At 36.6% G+C, this 26,746-nt stretch overlaps 2 protein-coding genes across 8 annotated transcripts in view; one reads left to right on the top strand and one right to left on the bottom strand.

The window, feature by feature from the left end:
- Positions 1-4,587, top strand: part of ncapg (non-SMC condensin I complex, subunit G) — an 87,469-nt gene extending 82,882 nt beyond the window's left edge. Inside the window, exons 20-22 of one of the 2 annotated variants that reach the window (XM_063042165.1) lie at positions 745-852; positions 1,220-1,295; positions 3,242-4,587. In XM_063042165.1, the coding sequence (XP_062898235.1) occupies positions 745-852; positions 1,220-1,295; positions 3,242-3,368 (311 nt within the window). In that variant the 3' untranslated portion in view covers positions 3,369-4,587. The remainder of the gene's footprint in view (positions 1-744; positions 853-1,219; positions 1,296-3,241) is intronic. The other variant, XM_063042164.1, reaches the window with a different exon arrangement.
- Positions 4,588-17,733: 13,146 nt separating this feature from the next.
- lcorl (ligand dependent nuclear receptor corepressor-like) overlaps positions 17,734-26,746 on the bottom strand; it is a 129,495-nt gene continuing 120,482 nt past the window's right edge. For all 6 annotated transcript variants that reach the window (XM_063043382.1, XM_063043384.1, XM_063043385.1 and 3 more), the window contains one exon: positions 17,734-26,544. In XM_063043382.1, the coding sequence (XP_062899452.1) occupies positions 26,531-26,544 (14 nt within the window). In that variant the 3' untranslated portion in view covers positions 17,734-26,530. The remainder of the gene's footprint in view (positions 26,545-26,746) is intronic.

The raw sequence follows: 26,746 nt of genomic DNA, 5'->3' as shown, positions 1-26,746 counted from the left end.
CAAAGCATGCAGGGCCTTTCTTAAAAACCATTTTTACTGCTCTGCTTTCATCAGCTTTCTTTGTTACTTCTTCAAAAAGAACTCGATCAGATCTTTGAGATATAATCTTGCCAAGCACAAAATCATGCTCCTGCTTCTGGCTCCAGTGCTATCCAATTTGTATTCCAATGTACATGCAAATCTTTTTATAATTAATAATTATCTAACATATCAAATTTTATTTGGGATTTTTATTCCGTGCAAGGAAAGAATTTAACAGACTATGATTTGAGCATTAAGCCTATGGGGATTATGGCAAGAATAACACGAAATGTTGGAAGAACTCAGCAGTCAGTCATCATCTATGGAGAAGAATAAATTGCTTAGGCTCTTGCACAGTCATGGCAGGAGTTAGCAAAATGCTATCTCAGGTAAATAGTGCTGTGGCGGTATGGGCATTGGATAGCCTAATATTCTGTCACAAGACTGGAAAGTGCACCGTGATCATCTCATGAAGGAAGAGCTTGATGTGTGTAATTCTCATGGGTTATTTTACTGTCCAGTTGTTTCTGTTTCTACCTAGTGTCTACATTCTGAAAGCTATTTTCTATATTTTGAGAATTAAGCAGTATTGATGTATCACATACAATCTTAGGAACATGAATTCACCATCTCCAGTTAAACTTGTTTTAAAATGTGATCTTTTGACTACTTTGCAGCATTGAAAGGATTGAAGGGAACATTTGACTGTTTTCTTTATTGCAGATGAAAATAAATCCAAAGTTGAAGAGATTGTAAATGTTTCAGAACAACAGAATAATAAAACAGTAAATGGTAATGGGGGGAAAGAAATGAACAAATCCACTAAAAAAGGTAATTTTAATTTATTTTACGCACCATGGCTGCTGCAGGGTTATAGAAAGGTGCATTACTCTGCAGAATTTTTTTTTTACAAATGTATATCTATTGTACTTGTTGCCAATCTAAAGGAAAAATGGAAAATACTAAATGTACTCCATACTGACAGAATGCCATTGATGGTAAACTTAATTCTTTCGTAGCGTAGGTGGTGTTTGATTATATATTATTTCCATAAAATAGTTTTCATTTCAATTTGTAGAAACTGATTTTTATCCTAAATTTTGACTTTACATATAGTTAGAATATTAATTTAGAATAAAGTTTATCCAGATGTTATATCTACCTGAAATGAGATGTCTATACTTTGCTTTATAACAAGGTAAAGGTGTATCAACTGCCAGATCTGTAACCAGAAGCAGAAGGACCAAGAAAGTACCAGATTCCTCTGATGAAGGGCAAGTATTGATAAACTGTCAATGATTGGAAATGCTTTAAGGTTTCTATAAATGCACTGATTTATCATCTTTAGTGAAGTAATTGAAGATGGTGTCATCGGGATGTTAGTGTTGCAAATCCTCAGATTACCTGACAAAACATTTATTCTGTATTAATTGAAAAATCCATACATACAGTATAGACAGTCTAACTAAAACACATATCCACCCTGGTCTGTATGAAAGCACAGATCAAACATTGGAGGTATTAGAAATCAGGATGGAATTCACTATTTCTTGGATCCTTATTGTGATCGTAATGCTGAGTTGATGAGTTTTCATAAAATACTTCACATAATTTAAAAAGGAGAGGTTCTTCATAATTTATAATACTTTGCAATTTCTATCAAAGGTAACGCTTAATATTTTTATTTCTGCAGCAGTTAATTGCTTTGGCTAATTTTTTTTATACAATTGTTAACTTGTTTATTGTAAAATAAAGAATTGAATTGACTTCATTACTTACATCCTTCATCTACATAAGGAGTAAAAATCTTTACGTTACGTCTCCGTCTAAATGTGCAATTTATAGTAATTTATAATAAATAGTATGTACAACAGGATAGTCAATATAACATGGCCTGGTGGAAGAAGCCGTCCCAGAGCCTGCTGATCCTGGCTTTTGTGCTGCGGTACCGTTCCCCGGATGATAGTAGCTGGAGCAGTTTGTGGTTGGGGTGACTCGGGTCCCCAATAATCCTTGGGGCTTTTTTTTTTACACACCTGTCTTTGTGAATGTCCTGAATAGTGGGAAGTTCACATCCACAGATGCACTGGGCTTGCCGCACCACTCTCTGCAGAGTTCAAATAGATAATGAACAATAATGGTGCCATTCTCTTCCTTCCTCTGTCCCATCAAAAAAAAGTCATTAAGATCTAATCCATTACATTTGGCACTGTCCAGTATACTTAAGTATGGACTACCTTCAGTTTCCTTTGAATTTTTTATAAGAGCACCTAAGAAGGTACTTATGTTAATGTTTTATGATTGTGTAATATATTTTCTTGTACATTGTAAGGAAGCTTTTTGGAAGCTTAAAATTATAGCGTCAAAAAACAATATCCTTGTGAATTACAAAGATTTCACTAAATGTTATACATTGACACTAACTTTACCTTTGTGTCAATAATATATTTAGTAGGGCATTTTCTTGGTAAGAATGATAACTGTTGCCTGAGTAGTTAGTCTGCAAGCACAGGGAAATTCAGATCTAGAATGAGGCTGTGCCTTATCTGGAAATATTTAACAATATCCACTTGAGTGATTTAGATAGGTGAATTTGATATCCATGCATCATTTCTTTGTCAGCGAAGCAGAGAGTAGTCATGAGCCACCATAATTGGAATTTGTACATTGTACTAGATAAAAAGTAGCAACACCTGTTACTGCATAGAATATAAAAGTTGTGTGGAATATGTAATGTGTCAGTGTGATAATACAGTCAATTATCAGATTTCTTGAGCTGGAGGGGCGACTGCATCAAAGTGAGTAGATATATTTCAGATAGGAAATGGTAGAGAAATTTTCTTACAGCAGTCTTCCTAACCTCCTGCTGTAGCATAAATGAAAGTTACTGATTTTTGTTGAGCTTGCAACAGTATTGAAGTTTATAAACATATCTTGGGCAATTACATTTCTAATTCCAATATGCCTTAGTAGTATGTTGTTTCTGCTTGCATGATAGGGTGTGTAGGCGAGCATCATATAAGTGAGGCAAGAACAGAGTTTTTCAACTTCTAAGCTTTAGCTTCTAGTGTAAACATTTGCTGCACAAATCTTAAAGAAAAGTGAAAATGATGGGTTTTGTGCTCAATGTCCTTTCTCTGTAAATGTTGTTTTGCTGAAACTCTTGAGTTTACTGCCTCTTGAATTTGATTTTATAATTAATAGCATGGTTTTATTTCAGTGACAGCCACGATTTTGTAACTCCAGCTCCTTCAGTATCCACAAGACCTTCAAGACGAGCAAAAACAGCAGTGCTGGAAAAAACAAAAATTAATCTTTCTCAATTACTGGACAAAGGAACTGCTTAGCCTCAAAACTATATTTCACATATCTGCTATTGTAATACATTATGACTTTTCAATTACCAAATAATTCAGCTGTTGCATTTATTAGTCAGCATTTTTAATTGCCTAGCCATATATAAACTAATATTCTTTACAAGTAGCATTTCTTATTTTGGCGTAAAATTGTCAATACATCATCAGTGGAAAAATATTAGAATTATTTCCTTATTATTGCATTGGAAAGTGGCCTTTCGATTAAGTGATTTTTCATTCCTATTGCTATGTGGTAAACTTGGTGTTTTCTATAGCTGAAGTTGCTTAAAATTATACTACAAATTAAACAATGCTTTCTTAATTGAGGAAATGTGTTTGTGGTTTAATATTTTATTTTAGATCCTGTCTATAGAATAGCATATATTGATTTTAAAGCCAAAGGAGTTTGTTATAAATGGTGCTGCGTAGCTCAGAGTTAAACCTGCACCTTAATCAGCAGTAAAACGAGATGAAGGAATGCAAAGTTCTATTGACATTTTCTGCAACTGAACTGTCAAAAATAGATATACTTTGTATTGACTTAATAACCAGTCAGTATAGAACGCAAGAATTCCATATTCCATGGGTCAATAATTGAAGACATTGATGTGGTCACAATGGGTCCTGTTGAATTTATCCTGTTGAATTGTTGGACTCTAGTTAAGTGAACACTGTTTAATAACTATCTCAAAACAAATAAGCAACAACTCTTGATTGGAATAACACATTGAACAATCAGAGGAGAACAACATCATTATGAATAATGCTACCTTCATGTAATTAACATATCCAATTGTTGAGGAAGCTTCCCTCCTCAAAAACTATTAGTGGACCAATATATGTATACTAGGTTTGTTTATACCCTTCACATCCTGTGGATGAATTGAAAATGCAACTTCATTTGGTTTTGTATTTTAAAAGTAGACTTTGTTGAAATTAGAACAGGGAAACTTACCAAAGGCTATTACACAAGAAACCAAAGGTGGTGAAATCACTGATGAAATGAAATTATGATGAATAATCCTACATCAATTCAGCCTCTGCAATGTACCTGCTAGAATTGTACCAATGATAACCTCTCTCCCAAATGTAAATTTTGTACATTTTGTTCAGAATTTCAGTGTAACATTAAAGGCCATAATTTATACAAATTACTACAGGTTGAATTTCCTCACTTATACAGGTTGCCTGATAAAAATGCCCAAGTGTCAAGGTATTTTTAACAGAATGCAGCTATTTTTAATCTTTCCTCTTGTTGCTGCTTTCTTTTCCCTTTTTTTTCATTGCTAATAATACCAGCATCTGTGTACAAGGCAGTCATTTAGATGTAATCAGAGCACAGGAGGTTCAGTCAACTGAACCTTACAATAATCCATTGACCTAGTCTCAGCTTCTTCATCTTACAGATTTATTCTGTTCTCTGTGTAAAGAAGTACTCTCCATTGGCATTTAATTGCTGAGATCATATTACTGCTAGTTCCAAACTTGCTATTAGAGTTAATAATTCTCCATGTAGTTAAAAATTTTAATCATTATAAATAATTCAGTTAGATCATTGTTAAACTTTTCCATTTGAAAATATGCACACCTGCAACCTTTCCTCAACATAATCCATTCACCAGTTTGCTTAGAACACCTTGCAAGACCAGTATAAGCAGGACATTACTTCACTGGTGTTTGAATTAAGAATTTTATACAACTAATATGGCTTTGTTTCCTTTTTATATTACAACAGTACTAAGATAACAGCCGAACAATGTTTTTTTTTAAAAATTCTTTCTACTTAATCGCCATCTTCCTGTGATTTTCTCTGTTTAGATCCTTAAAGATCTTACTTCCTCAATGATGCTTATTCTATAAATATTCTGATCCATACATCCAAGGTAGATGACCTCATGCTTCTCTGTACTTAACTCTGTCCAAGTGAGTAGAAGGGATGGTAAATACTTTGGAGCAAATTCAGATGTAAGGGAGTAAGGCTTGATTTCATGGCCTTGGCTGACAATGTTGTGGTCTCTTAACTTAGCTAATGTTGTAATATTGATGATTAACTGTTTGTTTCCAAACTGTATCAATTTGCTATTTAATGCCCTGAGATAGAAACACTTCTAAGGTGGTTTTAAATCAGTTAAACAAATGAAAATGACTACAAGCTTAAATATCAAAACACTTAAAGAATTAACCATTTACTAAATATTAACAAATACTCACCCTTGCCCGTTGAAGTTATTTCTCCCCATTGAAGTGAATGTATACACCAGGTATAATCGAATACAGGTTAGCAGGTAGATGCTCCAGTACCAGCCTAGTTTCAGAGTGTGGTCAGGAAATTTCTGAAGAATAGCTAGCAGGTTTGGAGCTATTGCATTTGCACAGGAATCCTGAACTTACTGGCACACATCACTTACCAGCTAGCAATCTCTACCAAATTTAAGCCCAATGCTGTCTGAGCTTGCATGAAGCTGAGCTCTTCCATCTCCTTAGTCTCCAACCTTTTTGTTTGGTGTGGAATGGTTGAGCTCCTTGCTATAGATCTCCAACTTCACCTGTAAATATTTTATCCAGCTTCCAGGACTGAGAGCATAATACAACTTGCAATTTCTCTTCTCTTAAACTCCACTACGGTAGATCTCCATATGCTACGTAAACATTGTCATTAAACTTGCTGACAAGGGACTTAAGAGAACAGATCAGAATGTTGCAAGTTTGAGCAGAAGAAAAAAATACTATGTTCGCTATTGTTTAAGGATTAAGCTAAGGATAGATTTTGAGTTGAAGGATAACCTCAGTGGAAAAAGTAAAAGAACATTTGAAGCAGGAAATGAATCAAAGGGTTAGTGAAGGGGAAGAATGATCCTCTTAGTATTCAGGGTGTGTTGAATGTAACAATTCTTGACAGTTGAAAAGAAGAAAACCCTTATTGTTAAAGCAACAAAAGAGTTAGAATTGCAGCTCAAGAAACTGACATACAACAAGCTGTTGCTGAAGCAGGAAACAAGTTGGGAACATGGGTGGCAGTGTCTTTCACGGAGGCAGGGAGTAGCAGCTTGAAGGATATTTAATCATCATGGATAACCTGAAATGTGAAAGGTGAAATTAAAATGAGAATCCTTATGTAACAGGTCAAAGCTGCAACCAGTTGATGAGAAGTGTCATATATTTCCAAATTAAAGTCAAGGGAAATGATGTAATTAATAATAAATTAAACTGTTGGAGTGTTGAAATAAACAAAATATTTGAATTACTTTTGAGACTGATAACTTCTTAGAAAATTAGATGTAACAATTTTTAAGATGCAGAGAAAGTAAGGTAGTGAAGAGAAAAAGGAAAATATAGAGTAAGATACAAATACAAAAGGGTTTGTTAGTAGCTAAATTAGTGGAAGGCAAAGGGTATACAAGTACTAATAAAATAAACAAGTTGGATCTGAAGGAAGTGTACAGAGCAATGGAGTTGTTAGTCTAAATTTCATTTGTGACATTTCCTTTTCTATGTAACCAGCAATAAGCCCGGGACTTGCTGGGAGATGAAATCCTTGGCTTTCAAGAGTTATTGAGGTCTGGTTAAGGAAAAAAAAAGTGCATAGTAGGTAGGTACAAATGTACTTGTGGAGTATAAGAAATACAACAGAACACTTATGAAAGAAATCAGGAGGGCTAAAAGAAGGCATGAGGTTGCCCTCGCAGACAAGGTGAGGGAGAATTCAAAAAGATTCTACAGATGTTGAGAGCAGAAGGATTGCAAAAGGAACATTGATTCTCTGGAAGATCAGAATGGTAATCTATGCATGGAGCCAAATGAGATGGAAGAGATTTTAAATAGATTTTATGCATTTGTATTTACTCGGGGGATGGATACAGAGTCTGTAGAAGTGAGGCAAAGCAGCGGATGCCATGGACCCTATACAGATTACAGAGGAGGAGATGTTTGCTGTCTTGATGCAAATTAGGGTGGATAAATCCCCAGGCCCTGACCGTGTGTTCCCTCGGACCCTGTGGGAGGCAAGTGCAGAAATTACAGGGACCCTAGCAGAGATATTTAATTCATTCTTAGTGACAGGTGAGGTATTGGAGGAGGTTAGCTAATGTTCCTCTGTTTAAGAAAGGTTCTAAAAATAAACCAGGAAATTATAGACCGGTGAGCCTGACATGTGTAGTGGGAAAGTTACTGTATTGGAAGGTATTTTAAGGGACCAGATTTATAAGTATTTGGATAGACACAGACTAACTGGTGATAGTCAACATGGCTTCAACCAATGTTACAGAGTTTAACAAGGAGGTTACCAGGACAGTGGATGTTGTCTACATGGACTTTGGCAAGGTCCTTAAAAAGATCCCACATGGGAGGTTAGTCAAGAAGTTTCAGTTGCTTGGCATTCAAGATGAAGTAGTAAATTGGATTAGACATTGGCTTTGTTGGAGAAGCCAGAGAGTAGTAGCATATGATTGCCTCTCTGGCCGGAGGCCAGTGACAAATAGTGTGCCGCAGGGATTGGTGCTGGATCCATTGTTTATCGTCAATATCAATGATAATGTGGTTAACTGGATCAGAAAAATTTGCAGATGACACCAAGATGGGGGTGTAGTGGACAGCGAGGAAGACTATTGTGGCTTGCAGTGGGATCTGGACCAGCTGGAAAAAAGGCAGATGGAATTTAGCGGAGATGAGTGTGAGGTGTTGTTCTTCGGTAGGACCAACCATGGTAGATCATACACAGTGAACAACAGGGAACTGTGGAGTGCAGTAGAACAGAGAGATTTAGAAATACAGGTCCATGATTCATTGAAAGTGACATCACGAGTAGATAACGTGAAGAAAGCTTTTGGCACATATTGATTACAGGAGATGAGATGTTATGTTAAGTTGTATAAGATGTTGGTGAGGCCTAATTTGGAGTATTGTGTGCAATTTTGGTTTCCTACCTACAGGAAAGATGTAAATAAGGTTGAATGAGTACAGAGAAAATTTACAAATATTTTGCCGGGACTGGAGGACCTGAGTTATAAGGATAGATTGAATAGGTTAGGACGATTCCTTGGAATGTAATAGACCAAGGGGAGATTTGATAGCAGTAAAGAAAATGATGAAGGGTGTAGATAGGGTAAATGCAAGCAGACTTTTTCCACTGAGGTTGGGTGGGACTAAAACCAGGGGTCATGGGTTAGGGGTGAAAGGTGAGAAGTTTAAGGGGAACATGAGGGGAAACTTCTTCACTCAAGGGTGGTGAGAGTGTGGAATGAGCTGCTGGCACAAGTAGTGCATGCAAGCTTACTTTCAACATCTAAGAGAAATTTGGATAGGTACATGGGTGGTAAGGGTCTGGAGGGCAATGGTCCAGGTGTAGGTCAATGGGACTAGACAGCTTAAATGGATTGGCATAGTCTAGATGGGCTGAAGGAGCTGTCTGTGCAGTACTGTTCTATGATCCTATGGGGCTTTCTCAAGCCATAGCTGGATTCTTCAAGGAAATCAGTAGCTAGGTCCTGTCTTGCTGAGATATCACACTGGGACTTTGGATCATGCAAGATTTGAGACTGTTGATGTTAGTGGGGATTGTAGTACTTTGAATATAAAGTCAGAGCATTAGTTACTTAAAGCTCCCTGTTGTAGTGTAAGTAATTCTATATTTCTGTCTAGGTCGCATTCATACTAGAACCAAGGTTAACCTGAAACACCGACCTGCAAGTGTTCAAAGGCTGAGCTTCAAGTATTCATTAAGCAATACCAGCCTCTGATGATATGTGTGAGGACAAGGCCCTGGACTGCTTCCCATAGCACGTGTCACCCGTTAATGAAGGTGGACAATTGAGGTGAAATTCACTGTTGCCTCCTGAGTGTCTTTGGCTGTCTGAGAAAAATGTACTTAAAAGTCATAACCCTAAATCTGGCAAAAGCTGATACTCTGTTGGGTTGCTGAAATTGTTTTATTTTTGTACACTGTTGAGCTATGGAATGCATAGGACAGGCTTTGCAAAGCCCTGAGTAGATACCAGGAATGCCTTCTCCATATAATATGAAAATAAGCTGTAACAGCAGAATCAGGCCATTTGGCCCAAATAGCTCTGTTCCACATTCAATTACTTCTGATTTATTTTCCCCCTAAGTCCCAATTTTCTACCTTCTCCCTGTAACCTTTAATCCCCATATCAATGAACTCTGCTTTCAGTACAACAATGAGAGGAGTTTCTTGGACTTGGCTGCCTCTGCCCTCTGTGCCAGTGAATTGCATAGGCTTGCCACCTTCTGCATAAAGAAATGCCTCCTCATCTCAGTTTTAAACAGATGCCTCTTTACTTCAAGCCCGTGCCCTCTGATCTTAGACTCTCCTGCTAATGGAGACATCCTCTCCACAAGGCCTTTAGCATCCTCTGACACTGCTGGTTAGGGGACACACACTTGGAACTTAATTGCCATGTGAGCAAACTTGCTGGGTTTTGGATGCTATTCTATTATTACTCCAACACGCTTTCTTCTGTGATGTTGCACAGTTGATGTTCCAGTAAACCTGGTTGGTTTAAACTTGGGATGCATAGGAAGTAAAAACTATGTGAGTGTCAAGGGAGTATTAGAAACAGGACTCCAGTGTGTCCAGGGATATCAACTGGTGAACAAGCTGTTGAATCACTGGGATCATTGTATAATTGGATGATTGGAGTTTTACTGTAACAGCAGAGTCCTCTCCACGACTGGTGTCTGCAACATCAAGGGCCCAGTTACACTCAGCTATGATACATAAACATATTGTTTAATATCAAACTCCAGACACTCACTCTAATCCAAACTCTATCATGGCAAGAAATTTCCAGGTGGATAGAGGAAATGACTTAAGGTTGCTCTCACATACCTTTTACAAAGTTTCACTTCCTACCGACTTGTGGAAACCTCAAGGCTATTCTAATTCAAGAAGATGTTTTCAGAAGCTTCTCTAATGAGAAACTTGCTGGGAGCACACTGAAGCCTAGCATGATAAGCCCAGCACCTTCCCAAATATCAACTTGCTATGCTATGTGTCCCTGCACTACTTGTAGCAGAGACTGCATTGATGCAGGGTTTCAACCCAGAATATTGGCAAATCCTTTTGCTTCACAGATGCTGCTCAATCCCCTGGCTGGTTGTGTGTTTCCCCAGATTTGAGCATCTGTAGTCTGTGTCTTCAATTTTAAAAGTGTGTTTTTAGTTATCTTTAATTTTATAATTAAAATTTTACATTATTATGATGTTTAAATAATTTTCAGACATCATACATATTTTAAACTATTACAAAATCTATCAACAAATGACAGAAAATCTGCAGATGCTGGAAATCAAAGTGATACACACAAAATGCTGGAGGAACTCAGCAGGCCAGGTAGCATCAATGGAAAAGAGTGAACAGTCGACATATCAGGCCGAAACCTTTCATCTGGATTCTGATGAAAGGTCTCAATCCAAAACGTCGACTATTTGCTGAGTTCTTCCAGCATTTTGTGTCTATTATAAAATCTATCAAGTCCAGCAGATCGGGGGTTGGAGCAGCACTGGTTGTCAAGTCTTTCAAGGGCTTTCAAAGGCTGTGCTTCCCCATTTCTCCAGCTGTCATTGAGACCGTGTTGCTGAAATCTTGGATGCCCTGCGTCGGCAAGTTCGGCCCTCTATTTCTCAGCCAAGAACAGATACAGGGACATTACGTGTGGTGATTCTGGACTAGGGTTTGGAGGTATCAACACAGCAAAATCTGGCCAACATAGCCTGGGGATAAAACCTCATTCTCTCTTGCCAGGAATGACTCCTTTTAGTGGTTCCTGGAAGTTCCTGTTGGGAGGAATGCCTCCCAGGTAAGTTTCTGTTTATTTCAAAAGTGAGCAGTGCTTGTCTCTGACTACACAACCTTTGTCATTAGACCTAATGCAGAGTCACTAGTTGCTTACCTTGTGGAAAGTTCAGGACTCTATATTGCAGGTTGGAAAGAAATTATATAGGAATATAGAGATGCCTGAACTGCAGTCACGGGGCAACCCAGTTCCTGTTTAGATAAAGTGTGTGCTGTTCGTGGATGGTTGCAAAGAAAAAGCATTTCAGGATGTATATTGTATACATTTTCTGATATTAAATTGTACCTTTGAACCTTTGACTGTTGTCAACCTCCAGCTTGATGTTTGACTGAAATTTGGGACACTTTTCTTCAATCTTATTGGAACAACATAGGCAGAAAAATAGGGCAGAAAGTGGTATGGAGTATAAATCTTATGGGAGAAGCTTAGGGTCATACTTAGGGCAGGTTAAGCAAGCTTAGCGAAACAGCTAAATGGCATTCAGCTTCCCCTATAAAAGAACCAATACCATGCGTAGCAAATAGAGTATATGCTGTACATTAAAAATACAATTACATCTATATATTGACTTTTGTTCTTTCCTTTTCCTTCTCTATACTTTTCTAAACTGTTTATATCTGTAACATTTCTAACGTGTAGTTAAAGATATTGACTTTCACAACGCAGTTGATTTTCAGTATTCAGACACTAAATCAAACCAGCAGACTAATAAATATTACCTCTCTATTTAACTATTAGACTCTTGTTTTTTGGGCAGTCCCTTAAATAAGTCATTTTGTCCCATCTAACTTGTTTACTGGATTCTGTTTCAGTGGGACAGTATAATACATATTGTTAAACCTTGTTGCAATTCTAACAGAATTGCAGCTAAGTAAGACTGGCTATAAAGAGTCCAAGCAAAATTAATTCAGAGCCTTTGAAACAGAGAGTTGAAAAAGGAATTCTAAGTGTTTCCAATAATGGCCCAGTCATTCCAAAATCTCCTGCAGACGTTTATGACCCAATTCTTCAGGAAAATAGGCAAGTACAACTCACGCTGGCAATACTTACAAATTTTAAATACCTTAGGACATATAATAAATGCAAAAACAAATTATAATAGTTTAAAAATAGCTTATTGAAGTATCTGCATCAGAGATTCTGCCCTGTTGAATAAATGTCCATGCATAGCTTTGTAGAAATTAGTTTTCATAAAAATTCCCCAGATTATTTAATCATGAAATTGCTCTGAACAATATATCTGGTTTCACAAATCATGACCCTTTTAAAATCAGTGCCAAGTACTGAAAGAAACATTAACGGCATAAAATCAATGAGTCAAAGGCAATAATGTGGAAATCATCCTGAAGACTGTAGCTTCTATGCAATCATATGAGTACAAATACAAGCTACTTAAAAAAGAAACTCTAATTCAGGATTCTGATTGTTTTATTTCATCAAGTATTACTTACAGAGCCAAAGATCTTAGAAAATGACATTAAAATAATATGTACACTAAAATAAATAGAAAAATATTTTGCAGTGCAAATACATATATATTCCTGAAATATTTGCTTTTATAATTTCTTTTGGTAAAAGTACACTGAAATTAGCACCATGATAAACAGGACAACAAATTTTCTTTAAAATCTTTCACAGTTTAAAGATGCACCAAGTGACCTAGAAGGTATCAATTTAGAATAAAACAGTACATGGATTCCATAGCAAGATTTATTTTAAAAATTAACAATGTCCCAACAAACACAAGTAAACTAAAGGTGGACATAGCCATTTTTTTTTTCATTTCAGTTCCCCTTTTGGCTTCATTTGCTTTTTTTTCTGCAATTTTGCTTTTGCTCTTTTACAAATTCATCACGACTAATGCAATATGTTGAAAATACATGCTTTAATCTCAAGCTCATTAGTAGTTAATACACCGTTTTATTTCCAAATACTAATCACTGCAGGGTCTGACCCAGATTTTGCAGAGTGATGGTATTAACACTTATATAATCACTACCCTGCAAAACTAATAGTAACTGGGATTTTCATGCATGTGTACAAATGGCATTAGTTTCTCCGTAATTTGCAGTGAGGCAATGGGCTGTCGAGTGAGGGAGCATGAAGTTGCTACTTGCTCATTGTTGGAAAACTGACCTGCCAGTGCAAGAAAGGGCCTCCCTTCAATGAAAAAGAGATGCTACGAGAGAGCAGGGTAAATGATAATCTTAAAGCACTCTCAGCTGAGTTATTAAGTTTGTAAATAGTCTTTCAAAGATTTTGTTTTACTCTACGAGTGTGTTAATATAACCGTTCCAAAGGGGTTTAAATTTGTTTTTAGGTTCTTTTGATTTTTGTTTAACTTATTGAAGAGATTTTAAGTCTTTGGGATTACTGATGTTTTTGAATATTTCAAACATTTAAATGTTTTTAAGGAATGTGCTTTTGCTCTCAATTCTTTCCTCATGTTCTGAGTGGAATTTGTTTATTCCACCATACCTGACACCTGTACAGTTTGGGCTCTTGAACATAAGGCATTGTCTTGGGGAGGCTTTCTTGTTTTTATTTCCATTCGATCACTAGTTAGGGTTGTGTGTTTGGCGAATGATGTTGGTTTATTGTCATCCACAAAATTTGGATATTACAGCCTTATTTATCTACAGGGTCTTCCAGTGAGTATTTTCAATGTTTTATTTTATTTTTATTTTTATAATATATTGTTTTATTTTAATAATAAGGCATCTACAATCATTTCCTTTTTATATTATTTACTAGAATTGGCTATGATAGGAATCATTCTGGGGTTATTAAATTATGGATAGCCTAATTATGGATTAACTAAAATGAGAACAAGTCTTCAAGAAATAAAACCTGTACACAATTTAACTTCATGACTAATGAAACTGAACATTGGCTGTGGGGCATTCTCTGTCCCATTGAAACTACATAGGGAAAGACAAAAGATGAATGTCGCTGCTTTTAGTGCATTGTTAAGGTGTATCCCTGCCACTTAAGGCACAGTTCAGCACAGTCTGTTTTATATCATTTAACCTTCTGTTTAGGGTCTGGAGCCTTCCCTCAACACTGTAGCAAAAGGTGCATACTCTGGGTGTCCAGAGTTCATAAGCAAAGGATTTTGGAATACACATCAGTACTGAATATTTAAAGGGGTTTTGCAAGTTGGATGTGTTACCATTGTAAATAATGTAATTCTATAAATTTACCTGACATTTAGATTCAATTTCAATGGCCCTTCACTCAACTCTGGAACATCTGGACAATGAAGGTGCATACGTTAGGACGCTATTTACTGACTACAGCTCAACATTCAACACTATCGTCCCCTTAAAAGTATAGCAATTGTAACAGTAGTTTATCATTTATTATTATCTTGGTATTAAGAATTATAAAACATCATGTCAGGAAAGTAAGATTCTTTTTGATTCACCTGTACTCTCTCTCCCCCCCCCCCCCCCGCCCCCGGGGATTTGTTGTGTGAATAAAGACTTCTATATTTCCCAATTACAGTTTCTGTGCAGTTCAGTTTTAGTCAGTCACAACAGTTAATATTGCGCAAAATTTAATAATTTAGTGTATTAAAAGGAATGCTGTAGATTAATAAAACGATAACTCTATTTGGACTTAAGAACTAAGAAACATTTAGTTCTATTTAATTGTAAGAGTTCTGCAACTTTTAAATTTTGGAATAGCTAAATCACAAAAGTAAGGAAGGCTTATTCACATTGTTTTCCTTTTGTGGAAAGGACCTAAATTCCCTCTAAGGACACTTTTTCTGGACCCTTTCACATCACCTTCCATGAACAGCTAAGCAAATGGCTGCACAAAAACAAATATCTGGAGGTCCTTTTCTAAACCTCTTTAGTTCTCTCAAGTCTTCCTGAAAATCCAACCATCTTTGTCCTCAAGTTTCATTAAGCTACCATTTGTTTTTATCATAGCATGATACTTATTTGAATATACTTCTCTGAATGTACCCTAGAAAATTTTTCTTTAGTGATTACATACTGTAAGGTTCAATGTTACGATGTGTATGACATAAAATTGAAATACTTGATTAGAAAAGAGGAAATGAGTATTAAAGAAAAGCCGGAGGAATTCTTAAGAAAAAAGATAGAAAAAAAAACATAGTATAAAATGGCCAGTAATAAAGTCTGAAAAATGTATCCCACAAAGATTAAAAGAAGCAAGTTCATTGCTGGGTATGGTGGACAAATTGAATTAATGAAAGATGCATGCATCTAATTTGAAATTAAATGAAATGGAGAGAAATGTAAAGCTTTGCAACTTGAGAGAAATTATAACAAAAATTATTAAGGAACATAAATGGCATATGTAAGAATTAAACTGCTTTAATTGTCAAAGAATAAGCAACCTAAACACAAAGCAAACAAAGGAAATGACAGGTACTGAATAACAAATTTGGCTCAGGTTTTATTAAAGGGGTTAATTCTATGAGATAGTGAAACTATTAAGAGCAAAATGCAACAAACAACCTGCTGGAGGAACTCAGCTTGTCAAGCAACATCTGTGGGATGATCACTGCGATGCACGGTTTCAATTTCTAAAACATTGACAATTGGTTTCCTCCCACGAAAGCTGCTTGACCTGTTTGAGTTCCTACAGCAGATTGCGTGTTGTTCCAGCTTCCAACATTTGCAGTCTCTTGTGTCCTTAATAAGAACATAAATTCATGTTGGAAACAAATGGAGAAAATAGACAAACAGTGGTATGCATATATTCTCAAACAAAAACAAGGGAGCAGATAGTAGCGATACAATGAGATAAATGACTACTGGCTTGATTGGTAAACTTTCCAAAGTGCTTTATTGTACCGTAACAAAACTGTTGCCAAGTCACATATTTGGGTAGAAGACTTGTTCTAAGAGGAGCTTGGTCAAAGAGAAGTGCTTCTAAAAGAGATAGAGAGACACAGATTTTTAGGTTGGAAATTCCAGAGCTTAGAACATTGACATTTGTTAGTGATGTGGACAAAGGTTCCATACAGTGCTGCTGGAAAGTTTGTGAACCCCGTAGAATTTTCTCTATTTCTGCATAAATATGACCTAACATGTGATCAAATCTTCATCTAAGTCCTAAAACTAGATAAAGAGAACCCAATTAAATAACACAAAAACATTATACTTGTTCATTTACTTATTGAGAAAAATGATCCAATATTACATGTATTTGTTGGAAAAAGTATGCGAACCTTTGGGGTAATGCCTTTTACAAAAGCTATTTGGAATCAGGTGTTCCAATCAATGAGATGAAATTGGAGTGTGGGTTGCAGAGTTGCCTTGCCCTATATATATAAAAAAAGACAATGTCAGCTTACTGATGGAGCCTGCTCTTCTCAAGAAAGATCTTTTTAAGTGTATCATGCCTTGATCAAAACAACTTTGAGGACCTTAGAAGAATTGTAGGGATGCATGAAGCTGGAAAAGGCTACAAAAGCATTTCTAAAGACCTGAGTCCACAGTAAGAATAATTGGCTACAAATGGAGGAAACTCAGTACTGTTGCTACTCTCCCAGGGAGTGGGCATCCTGCAAAGATCACACCAAAAGCACAATGTGCAATGCTGAAGGGGGTGAAAAAGAACCCAAGGGTAACAGAAAAAGACCAGTAGAAATCTATAGAACTTGCTAAAGTCATTGTTCATGAACACTGAACAAGAATAATGTTCATGAAAGGACACCACGGAGGAATCCACTGCTCTCCCAAACAAAAATTGCTGCACGTCTCAAGTTTGCAAAAGACCACCGCGATGTTCTGCAATGCTTCTGGGACAATATACTATTGACAGGTGAGACAAAAGTTGAACTTTTTGGCAGAAATGCACATTACTATGCTTGGAGGAAAATAGGTACTGCACACCAACACTAAAGCCTCATCCCAACTGCGAAGCATGATGGAAGGAGCATCATGGTTTGGGGCTGCTTTGCTGCCTCAGAGTCTGGACAGCTTGCAATTGTTGAAGGAAAAATGAATTCAAAATTGTATCAAGACACTTTACAGGGAAATGTCAGGGTAGCAGTCCATCACCTGAAGCTTAATAGAAATTGGATAATGCAACAAGACAATGATCTGAAAGACAAGAGTATATCAACAACAGAATGGTTTAAAAAGAAGAAAATTTGTGTTTTGGAATGGCCGAGTCAAAGTCTTGACCATAATCCTATAGAAATGTTGTGGAAGGACCTGAAGCAAGTAGTTCATGCAAGGAAGTCCACCAACATCCCAGAGCTGAAGCAGTTTTGTAAGGAGGAATAGCCTAAAATTCCTCCAAGCCAATGTGCAGGACTGATCAACAGTTACTGGAAATGTTTGGTTGAAGTTATTGCTGTACAAGGGGGTCACACCAATTACTGAAAGCAAAGGTTCACATGCTTTTTGCAACAAATACATGTGATATTGAATCATTTTTCTCAATAAATAAATGAACAAGTATAATTTTTTTTGTTATTTAGTTGGGTTCCCTTTATCTAGTTTTAGGACTCATGTAAAGCTCTGATCACATTTTAGGTGATAATTATACAGAAATAGAGAAAACTCTAAGGGTTCACATACTTTCTAGTACCACTGTAGGTGCAGGTGTGTTGAAATTCAGAAAACTATTAGACATCTAAAATTGTCCCATTTATTAAAATAAATAAAACAACAGCTATTAACTTCCAAGATAGGATATTGGAATCTTTATTTGATTAATAGAAGAGCATATAGGGATGGAAAATATAATCAAATTATATATATATATATATTTAAAAACCCACTATAAAATTTTAGACAATTATGAAGGCATGAAAACAGAATTAGATCAAATAAAGACAAATTAGGTTCAGTGACCCATTGATTGAGATGCAGTATCAAACATTGAAGATCTGCAGAATACACGAGATATATACCAAAGAGAAATTCTAAATAGAGCATCGCCTTGGGAAAATTAAATTTAAAGAAGAAAAACATATGACAGTACAAAGGTAGAGCAGACCTCCAGAAAATAAAGTAACCTGTCTTAATAATTACCATCTGGTGGTGGACATCCATCATCATGAAGTCCTTCAAGACGTTGGTTCTGGCACACAAGCCCAACCTCCCAGAAAACCTCAGCCAACTGCAATTTGCCTATTGCCAAAAACAGTCCATGGCAGATACAATTTCCCTGGCCCTATACTGTACTTATGTCTGGATCATCTGGACAGTAAAGACACCTATGTTAGACATTGTTTATTGACTAGAGCTCCATTTTCAATACTATGATTCCAGGCAAACTCATTTCCAAACTACTAGACATGGGACTCAACACCTATAGTTTTAACTGGATCATTGACTTTCCTGACTAACAGATTATAATCAGCACGGTAGCATAACGGCTAACACTATTACAGCACCAGTAATCCAGGTTCAATTCTGCCACTGTAAGGAGTTTATATGTTTTCCCTGTGACTGCACGGCTTTCCTTCCACATTCCGAAGACGTAAGTAGGTTAATTGGCCACGTGGGCTCATTGGGCTGGAAGGGCCTGTTACCATGCTGTATCTCTACTAAATAAATAGAAAATATTCTCAACAATAGAGTCCCAAAAAGCTGTGTCCTCAGCCCCCTACTTGACTCCCTATACATTCATGACTGTGTAGCTGGACTCTGTTCTAACTCCACGTACAAATTTACAGACGACACCACCATTGTGGCCAAACCTCAGATAATGATGAATTGGAATGCAGGAAGGAGGCGGACAGCTGAAGGGCTTGTACTGTGCTGTCCTGGTCTATGTACGTAAGATACAGAAGCCTGAAAGCATGTACCACCAGGCACAAGAACAGTTTCTACCTAGCTGTTATAAGACATGTTAAGATGGACCCTTAACTTCATAATCTACCTTGTTATGGACACGTAACTTATAGTCTGCTTGCATTACACATTCTTTGTATTTATAACACTCTCTATTCTGCATTCTGTTATTCTGTTCCCTTGTACTTTCTCAATGCACTGACAAAGTTTTTCCAGTATACCTCGGTATATGTGACAATAACAAACCAATTCACCAGAAAATGAAAAATTACACAAATATGACTAAATTTAATAAGGAAAAATTAAGAGTATGTGGCAAAACTGGACAATAATGCAAAAACAGAAAGTAAAAGTGTGTCTAGATACTTAAAATGAAAAGTTAACGTATTGTGTATTAGGCCATCAGGAAGTGAATCTGGAAATACAATGAGGTGGTGGATGAATGAGAGGATACAATTTACATTCTACAAATTGCTGGAATTGAGGAGAGTTGAACTTCGGATAATCACTATCACTGCTGCAATAGCAGAGAGCAAAACATTGAAACTTCATGTTGTTGAGTCTTGATAGATTTCAAATCCAGGATCATAAAAGAAGTGATTGAAAAGCAATCATTCCCAAGAAGAATAGGTTGAGTTGCCTCAACAGCAATTACCCAGTGACACTCACGTTTACCGTAATGAAGTGCAGCGATCATAGCTAGAATTAACTCCTGCCTGAGCAAGGCCATGTACCTGCTACAATTTACATACTGCTGCAATAGGTCTAGTGCACATGCAACCTCACTGGATCTCTACCCTGCTTTTGGAACACCTAGACAACAGCAAAGCATACATTAGGCTCTGTTTATCGATTATAGCTCAGTATTATCCCCTTAGTATTAATCACCAAGCTTCTGAACCTGGTCCCCATATATCTCCCTCAGCAACTGGATCCTCGACTTCCTCATTGTGAAACCACAAGCAGCACAAATTGGTGATAACATCTCCTCTCTATCAATCAACATTGGTGTACCTCAAGGATGTGTGCATAGCTCACTGTTCTACTCTCTGTGTGGCTAAGTGCAGATGAAATGGCATCCACAAATTTTCTGATGACCCCACTGTTGTTTGTAAAACCTCAGACAGCAATGAGGAGACATCCAGGGAACAAAATAGATTGGCTGGTTGAGTGGTGTTGCAACAACCTCACACTTAATATCAGCAAGATCAAAGAATTAACGTCGGACTTCAGGAAGGCGGAAGTTAGAACATACACGAATTCTCATTGAGAGGTCGGTGGTGGAAAAGGTGAGTAGCTTTAATTTCTGGGTGTATAATCTCAGTGGATCTGTCCTGGCCCCAAAACATTGATGCAATCATGAAGAGATACGCCAGCAGCACTACCTTGTTAGGAGTTTGAGGACATTTGGTATGTCACGAAACTTCTGTGGTATGGTAGAGAGCATTCTGACTGACTGTATCACAGCCTGCTGTGGAGACTCCAATGCAAGGGATCCCAAGTAGCTGCAGAGGGCTGTATCCTCGGCCAGCTGCATCTTTGGTACAAGCATTCTCATCATCAAGAGGCAGTGCCTCAAGAAGGTTGCATTCGTCACTAAAAACCATCACCATCTGGGATATGCCCTCTTCTCACTACTACCATTAGGAAGGAGGTAGGAGGTATAGGAGACTGAAGACTCACACTCAGTGATTCAGGAACAGATTCTTCCCCTCTGCCATCAGATGACATGAACCCACGAACACTGTATCATTATTCCTTTCTTTGCACTATTTATTTATTTTATTATGGCAGTTTTATGCCTGTACTGCTGCCACAAAACAACCCATTTCACATTATGTAATACAGTGGAAATAAACCTGATTCAGATTCTGAGAAGTAGTTAATGATGTAGTTGATATATGGATTTTAATGCTTCAAAATTCCTTAGATTAAGAGAAGGTTCCATTTGATTGGATAATGGCAATGTGTCTTTCTTTTTCAAAAAGGGGAGCCAGAAAATAGGAAACTACTAGCTACTTAATATCTGATATACAGAAAATATTGGAAATTACTATTCAAATGTTATCAGAAAGCATTTGGAAAAATTCAAAGTATTTTGGCAAAATCATATGACTAATTTGTTGGAATTCCTTTAAGTAATATGCTATGGATAATCAGGATGGGTAAACTATATTTAAATTTGCAAAAGGCATTGGTAACATTATTGTTGAAAACAAAAGCTCATATTGCAGATAATGTATTGGCATGAATAGACCGGCTGGCTCATAGCATAAGTTGGTCTTCTGGTTGGTAATGTGTTTACTTGCTTTTAATATAAGATGAGGCCATTCAGCCCATTGGATCTCTGCTGGGTCTTAGATTGCCTTTATAAAGTATGGTATGGACATTTAGGAAATCAACGTAGAATTCTGAAATAAAAATTGTGTCAACAAAGATATTCAATTCTGAGTATGAAACTAGTGCAATACATAAAAGACAACCACTGGGTTTTCAGAAAGCTTTGATAAAGCCCCAAATAACAAGTTGGAGTGTTAAATTAAAGTCTGCACAGGGATGGGGGGAGTGGGGATAATGATTTCATGGATTGAAAATTAGTTGACAGACAGGAAACAGTAGTAACTAGCAGAAAACCCCGGGAATCAGAACTTGGACCTCAGCTATTCATTAAATACTAAAATGATTTGGATGAGGGAACCCTATGGTATATTTCACAGTTTCAAACTTAATTTTGACAGTACAAGACAGACTGAATATTTCCATGGCTGGGGCACATAGAACGATGGGTCAAGGCAAGAGAGTCCTGACTTGAGATAGATGATCAGCTGTGATGGTATTAAATGGCAAAGTAGGAGCAATGAACCAAATGGCCTACTCTGCCCTATTTTTTTTGTTTCCCAGCACAGCAATCCCATTTCCCCTTACATGCCAATCAGCTCGCCTTGACTCTTTTGTTCCTCATCTCAGAATCAGAATCAGGTTTAATGTCACCTGCGTATGTTGTGAGATTTGTTATTTGCTATCTACATTCAGCAGTTAATCCAACTGAGGCACCAACAGCTGCATCACCAAACTGTGTGAAACAATTTTATTGCTGGTGGAAGTTAATACAATGGTAAAGAGTTTATGCTTCAGTCATATACGGCAATGCCAAAGCTACTGAATCCAAGTTAAGACTATTTGCATCCAATGCATTAATATTATTCCATAAAGAAGAAAGCCAATACTGGCCACAGTAGTCTTATGAGTTCCACGGTATACCTAACCAGACCATTATCTGGAATGGGCAGATTGTCTTATGAGAAAAGATTGGACATATTAGCCTTGTATCTTCTGGAGATCAGAATGATTAAACATACAGGATCCTGAGGGCTCTTGGCAAGGTGATGTGGAAACATTTCCTTGTGGAGAATCAGAGTTAGAGGTTCATTCGTTTGCTATGTGCTGTGTTGTATGATGTGGGAGATTATGGCCCTTCTATGATCACGATTTTCTTGGCACATTTTTCTACAGAAGTGATTTGCCATTGCTTTCTTCTGGACAGTGTCTTAGAGGTATCTTTTTTAAAAACGAGGTACTACTCATTGAAGGAAGCAACTCTTTGAATATTTTTTATCAATCATAGTCTCCCTTTTGGACCCTCATCATCCAGTACATGCAGACTTCTTATTACTACCAGCAGGGAAGGAGGTACAGGAGCCTGAAGACCTACACCCAACAATTTAGGAACAGCTTCTTCCACCCTGCTATTTGATTTCTGAATAGTCTATAAACACTATCTCATTATTTTTAGTTTTGCAATTTATTTTGTAATATATAGAATTTGTACATCTTTGCACTGTACTGCCGCCACAAACAACAAATATCACTTCATATACATTAGCAATTATAAATCTTCTTATAAGCAAGATGAAAAGTTATTTTATATGGTATCAGGAATGTGGCATTGAGGTTACAAGCAATCAGCCATATTCTTATTGATAGCAAAGAAGCCTCAATTCCTAGTTCATACAAAATTTCTAATGTCCTGCAGATCTATTGTAAGACCAACTTTCTGTAGTTTTCCCAGCAAGCAATTATTAAGACAAAAGCAATGTTGACTTCTTTTGAAAGAGGTGGAGTACACAGCTAGAAAAATATTGCTACAGCTGTATAGATAATGCCTGGGTATGTTACATAGCTTTGATCTCCTTATTTAAGTTAAGGCATACACACTTTGGAGGCAATCAGATCAATAGATCACAGAACAGAGGTGTTGAACCTTGGGAGAAGAAACCAGGGCAGCACTTAGAGAGTGGACAGTAGGGCACAGGAGAGCGTGGTGAAAATATGGATGTGGGAATACAAATCCATAATGCCTTGAAAGAGGCATTACAGGTAGATAGGGTCACAGAGAGCTTTTGCTACATTGGCCTTCATACATCGAAGTATTGAATACAGGAGTTGGGATGTTATATTGAAGTTGTATAAGATGTTGGTGAGGCCTAATCTGGAGTATTGTATGCCATTCTGGTCACCTATCTATAGGAAAGACATCAATAAGATTGAAAGAGTACAAAGAAAATTTACAAGCATGTTGCTGGTACTTGGGGACTTGAGTTATAGGGAAAGGTTGAATAAGTTAGGATTTTATTCCATGGAGTGTAGGCGAATCAGGGGAGACTGGATAGATGTATAAAAAATTATGAGGGGTATAGACAGGGTAAATGCAAGCAGGCTTTTTCCACTGAGGTTGGTGAGACTGTACATAGGTCATAGGTTAAGGACGAAATATTTAAGGAGAACTTCTTCACTCAGTGCTGCAAGTGTGGAATGAGCTGCCAGCAGAAGTGTTGAATGTGGGTTAAATTGGGAGGGGAATAGGGGGCAATGGTCTAGGAGCAGGTCAATGGACTAGGCAGAGTAACAGCTTGGCATAGACTACATATACTGAAGGGCCTGATCCTGTGTTGTAGTTCTCTGTGACTCCAGTAATCTTGGGTGCTCAGGTAATGAAATAATTCAGCTGCCTCCGGCATCTTCCCTTTGGTGGAATTGTCCTTTAACACTCAGGATAAAGACTTAAATATGGAGAATTGGCTCAAGTGGAAGAACCTGAATTATACTATACTGTAATAGGAGTCCAATATTGGTGATGGAAATAAGTACTTGTTGAGATCCCCGGAAGCTGTTTACTATAAACCTGAAAGACCAAAACTGATGACATATGGATGTTTAGGTTAATGACTATTAAATTAAAAGCAACAGTGACTAGTTAGTAATGGATGTTTAACTAGGCAATGGAGAAAGATTGAATTCTCCCTGATTCTGCTGTATGAATGTCTTTTTTCATAATCTATTAAGTGCTCATTAGTGCACAGAAAGTGAAATCCAATATTGCATTTCACAGTGACGTTCGGAATCAAGAAATTTTGTAGAAGGTGATGTTGTTCAAAGATAAAAAGCAATTGAAAGTTAGACAAACAGCATTTACTGGTGTTGTAGAAGGTAGTACACAGCAGTGTAAGAAAAAGAGTGAGTGATCAGCATATTGTTACATATAGTGGACCAATAAACTTTGGTGCAATAATCATTCCTTCACAAATAAATGGGAGGTGGCCTGTCAGATTTTCTGGGCAGATATATGATTTCTTCTAAGATCATCTTTCATGTAGTCTTTGCAGCAAAAAAAAAAGGAAGGCAAATGTAATGTTAACATCTTTCACAAGTACACAGATGAAGATATCAAAAAAGAGGGCTAATAACTACAGCTGAAAATGCTAGTGAGATTATATTGAGAGTTGTGAACAACTTTAGACCATTGAACACTCAACAGATTTTAGAGAAGTCAACGTTTATAACTCAAGATGACTGAGCTTCACTTGCTTTCATTTCGGGTGGGTAGTTAAACACAGAGAGAAAAAGAACATTGTTGCAATTAAAGATGGTGGGTTTTGACTTTCACAGAGATATCAAAAAAGTCACTGACAGGAAGTCCCAATGGAGATGCCACCTTTCATACAGGTAATTGAAAAGGGGAAATTGCATCTTTATTGTTAAGGATTTAAGAATACATAGAAATGCATATCTTTGCTGTAGTCAGAATATTTTACACTGAGGTAGAAGGAAATCTGAGGATCTATGTTAAGAATCCAAATAATAGATGGATTATCGGCTGAAAATATTACTAGCTTTTTTGGGGGGGAGGCGGTTATCCTTTGTATTATTAATCATAATGCATCTTTGAAACAACTTTGAAATACCATCTTAAGCTTGGGGAATGACTAAGTAATGTGATCCAGATAAAAATAGAAAGCCATAATTCAGTTTCATTGAAGAATGTATGAGATTTATAAAGAATAATAAACAGTAAAGAAATCATGAAAGGCATTTTTATTTTACCAACAAGCTAAAAAATATCTCATTCAAGTTAGGAGAAAGTGAACAATACTGTACAGCAAATTAGGATGAAAATTAACAGCATATAAGGCAGTAAGCAGATGAACTGCCCTTTGCTGTAAATCTTTAAAGAAATGACCCTGCAGACAGATTTTGTTCTATAGGTTATCACATTCAATGTAGTAACATTTTACCACAGGGTGCTTTTATCAGACTAAATAATCTGGAAACCAAAGCATGTTTTATTTTCCCTGAGTTAAATGTCACTAAATAATAGTACTGACAAAAGATTGTATACCTGGGCCTTGTTTTACAATGACCAGTATTTTTAGGCCTGCAACCAATTCATTGCCGTTGATATTTACAATCAAATGAAGCAGATACCAGTGTCTACGTATATTATATCTATAAACCCCATTTCCCCATAAAGAAAAGATCAAAATATGCTCAACAGTTTGAGGTAGTTTTAATCCTGCAATAAGAGCTGTTTCCATAAAAGAACCATTTAAACTATTTAAAACTTTGAGAACTTATTTAACTATATTGATACAAATTTATAAAAAAAATTACAACACAATATACACAGAAAATTAGTAAAGTGTGATGTAAATGGAATACAATAATTGAAGTGCCTTACTTTCCAAAAACATGGACAGTGAAGATAAATCATATTCCATAATTTCCCTTTCAAAACAAGTCATACAAACTTTTAATGGATTATGATTTACAGTCTATATGATTTGGTGAAACTTAACTTCTGAACAGAAAAGCTTAAAAAGAATGAATAATTAATCAGCTGTTGCTATAGTTATATACATGTATGAGACCTAGCAGTAATCTAAAGGAACATTAATTTGTAGATAACTCTAATGGGCTCTTGCGAGGCGATAAGCATGAGATTTTTTTTGTATAAAGAGAAATAGTGCAACTTCAATATCTACAACATTGTTCAGACAGCTTCAGGTTTTCGCTACAAAGCAGCAAACAGAAAAAGATACTGCTAAATACATTCAACCTGAATCAATAGGCTGAATATTAAGGCACTAATTAAATAAATTCTGAATGAGATAAGACAACTTTCTTCTTAAAATTCCAAATTTACAGTAAGATGTGCCATGTCTTGGTAGCAATGATGTGTAATTCCAGCCATCCATTATAAGGGTATAATTCCGCATCAAGTTGAGTTGCCTATATGAAAATTTAAACATATTAAAACATGCTAAAATATGTGAATAAACTTTTCAGCATCATTCAATTGCATTTATATTCTAAAACAGGGGCTTTATCTACTCACTAATATTCTTCTTCAAATTAAACTGATTTTGTAGTCCAAGAAGTTCTTTCATTATTTTGCCATGCATTCAACAAACTTAAAAAAAAATCATTCATT

This window comes from Mobula hypostoma, chromosome 3 (assembly GCF_963921235.1).
Source record: "Mobula hypostoma chromosome 3, sMobHyp1.1, whole genome shotgun sequence".
NCBI classification, from domain to species: Eukaryota; Metazoa; Chordata; class Chondrichthyes; order Myliobatiformes; family Myliobatidae; genus Mobula; species Mobula hypostoma.
This window is presented reverse-complemented; position numbering and strand designations above follow the sequence as displayed.